This window comes from Chinchilla lanigera, unplaced genomic scaffold (genome assembly GCF_000276665.1).
Source record: "Chinchilla lanigera isolate Chin_1 unplaced genomic scaffold, ChiLan1.0 scaffold00020, whole genome shotgun sequence".
In the NCBI taxonomy this organism is placed as follows: domain Eukaryota; kingdom Metazoa; phylum Chordata; class Mammalia; order Rodentia; family Chinchillidae; genus Chinchilla; species Chinchilla lanigera.
The window spans coordinates 15,504,343-15,507,112 of record NW_004955421.1 but is presented as its reverse complement, the minus strand read 5'-3'; the positions used below and the strand labels follow the sequence as shown (position 1 = coordinate 15,507,112).

At 57.5% G+C, this 2,770-nt stretch overlaps 1 protein-coding gene across 1 annotated transcript; it reads left to right on the top strand.

The window, feature by feature from the left end:
• Positions 1-314: 314 nt before the first annotated feature.
• On the top strand, positions 315-2,220 carry LOC106148410. The gene is made up of 2 exons (XM_013513650.1): positions 315-392; positions 565-2,220. The coding sequence occupies exon 2, from the start codon at positions 1,344-1,346 to the stop codon at positions 2,076-2,078; it is 735 nt and encodes a 244-aa protein (XP_013369104.1). The 5' UTR covers positions 315-392; positions 565-1,343; the 3' UTR covers positions 2,079-2,220.
• The last annotated feature ends 550 nt before the right edge of the window (positions 2,221-2,770 follow it).

The window sequence follows — 2,770 nt, the reverse complement described above, 5'->3', positions numbered from 1 at the left end:
CACCTTCCATCTCATGAAGACCTTTGGGCCAGAACCAGCCAGCAAAACAGGTTTGCTGCTTGGATCCCTGACCCACAGCAGCTGGGCACGGTGCGTCTCTGTTGCTTCAAGGCACTAAGTTGAGGGCTCATTGGTTACACAGCAGTAGATAATTGATACACTTTGTAAAAGAAAAGGAAATGGGAAATCCAGCTACCTTCCGGTTTAGCTCTAAACACAATCACAAACTTGAGGTCATTCTCTGGTTGCAGCACACTTGCCCTTTAAGAGAACTCCAGGAGACACAGGCGTCACAAAGGCAGGGAGACCTCAATGGCTGGCTGAGCCTCTCAGGTGGGACCCTGGCCGTGGCTCGTGGCCTTCTCACCTCGGCAGCGTGAGCACACCCCCAGGTGAGCGGCAGCCCAGGCTCGTATCAGCAGTGATATCGATAATGGAGAAGCTGCACACCAGCTCAGGGCCTCATCGCAAAGCCAAGGCCGCCGTCTCCACGTTCAGAGCTCTCAGTACCGAGAGATGGCTCTTCCTTCCCTCTTATCTTATGGGCTGCTCTGACCCACACAGGAGGCCCCAGCGGGACCATCTCCTGTCCAAACACCGGGACACAGCACAGCCCCACTCCAGGCCAGGGGACCAGCGCTACACCGCGACTTTCCCAGCACACGCAGGACAGCCAAGGCCAGAGAAGGCTCCCATCCCCAGCCTGACTGACTTCACCCGGATCCCGGCTGTCCGGATCCAAAAGCCAATCTGATTATGCCCAGCAGCACCCCCAAGTGAGACTCTTCCACGGAAATTCCTTGCTTTCAGAACCAGGACTCAAACTCATCTCAGGTGAGACCGAAGCATCTGCAGTCCACACCCACTGCTCTGGCTTCGTCTTCCCCATTTCTGCTCCAGCCCGGCTGTTCTTCAGTTCCGTGGGAGAGCCTTGCTTCCCCTCACCCCAGGGCCTCTGCACACTGTTTGCTGTGCTCTTTTCCCCTGCTCTTCCCGGGGAAACGTCAAGTCAGTTCCCCAAGGAAGCCTCCTGCTTGCACAGTCAGAGTCAGCGCTCTGTTCAGACCATCACGGAGCACACAGCGTCGGCCCTGGCAGTGAGAATATGCTTGTCTGCGTTATCTGGTGAAAATCAGTCTCCCCCACCAGCCCATCGGAGCGGGGATCAGGTCTTGTTTCCGGTCACCGTTCCTAGTTCCAGGCGCAGGGCCTGGCCCGGGACAGAGCCTCAAAACATTTCTTCAATAAAAGAAAGGAAGAGATGAGAGAGGGAGGGAGCAGAGAGGGGTTTTCCAGCCTCACATTAAGAGTCCATGAAGTAAACAGCCCGAGGAACAGGAACTATGACAAGCATTAGAGATCTACTGGCCGCACCTGGCGGCTTTTCAGTATTTTTCCAGCCCTGGAACCACAGGTTGAAAGGCCTTGCAGGAGGAGAAAAACACAGGAAAAAGAGGAGGACGGAGGACAGACGGCCCTGTGGGAAGAATACAGACAGACGAGAGGGAGGGAGGACGGGTGGAGGGCAGGAGGAACCCGCCCCAGCTGGGTCATTCCCGTGCCTGTCGTGCGGAGGGGGGACCGTGACCCGCAAGCCCTCGCGGCCTCGCAGCTCCAGGCCCAGCACACGGCATGCTGCGACCCGAGCCCGCGAGGGCCACCCGCTGGCAGCCGGGCAGAAGGCAGCCCCTGAGGGTCTGCGGGCTTGGGGAGAGGCGCTTCGGAGCAGAAAGAAGAAAGCCAAGGCGGGTGGCGACCTGGGAGGGAGGCGGAGAGTGTGGAGCCTGCATCACACCCCTCGTTGCCCTGGGTCACCCACGGCATCGCATCGCCTCCGTGGCACCTGGACCTCTGCTTCCCCCTCTGCTCGTGTGGATGGCACGAAGGGAAGTGTGCTGCCAACACAGCCAAGTGTGCCCCGGGGGCCCGGAGTTGATCTGGTGCAAAGAATTCAGGCTGTGAACGAGGGGGCGGGGCTCCGTTCCGGGGGCGGCGCCAGCTGTCCGCCGGGTGACTGCAGCGCAGACGCCTGCTCCCCAGCTCCTGGCTTCTCAGTTTGGGTTGTCCCGCACAGGTAGAATGCAGTTTTTGTTTCGCTGCAAAAACTAATAAGCGTGTGTATCACTTCTGCGCTGGGAGGGGGCCTCCAGTCTCCCCACGTCTCCCACATCAGTGTTTGCTTTTTTTAAGGAATATTTTACAGAAAGGTGGGCGTACAGGTGGAAACAGTTAGAGGACAGCTGCAAAAAGGTGGGGAGAAATCCTAAGGCCTAAAGCAACAATTCAGTTGTGAGAGGCTGCAAAATATCAGAGAGAAGGGCTACCCCATGACTCCCCACCGACGCCATCCTTCTGTCCCGCTCCCTCAGGAGTTTGACAGAGTAGGGACTGCTCATTCCACAGGAGAACTCACCCGGCCCTTTCCGACCTGCAAAACTGGGGAACTTATTGGCCCGCATAACTGCAGTCTGGGGACCAGGTAGCTTCAGGCATGGCTGAATCCAGGAGCTCCAGCATTGCCTTCAGCACTGTTTTTCTCTCTTTTTCTCTTGATCTGCTGTCCTCTGTGCCGGCAGGATGTTCCCAGTCTCAGTGGAGTTCCCCTCTGCATAGTGTGCTTCTCTTTCTCAGTAGCTCCCCAAATTCTCAGGCCTGAGTCTCATTGGCCAGAGTTGAGACAAATGCCCTCTGGAGCAGGGATGAGTGGTCAGTCCCACCCAGATCTGGGTGCTGTCAGCCAGTGATGATGACTGGCTGTTGCACAGACCCA

What these genes read in the sequence shown, in the direction of transcription:
- LOC106148410 (XM_013513650.1), top strand. Translation starts at nt 1,344, where the DNA reads ATGACAAGCATTAGAGATCTACTGGCCGCACCTGGCGGCTTTTCAGTA.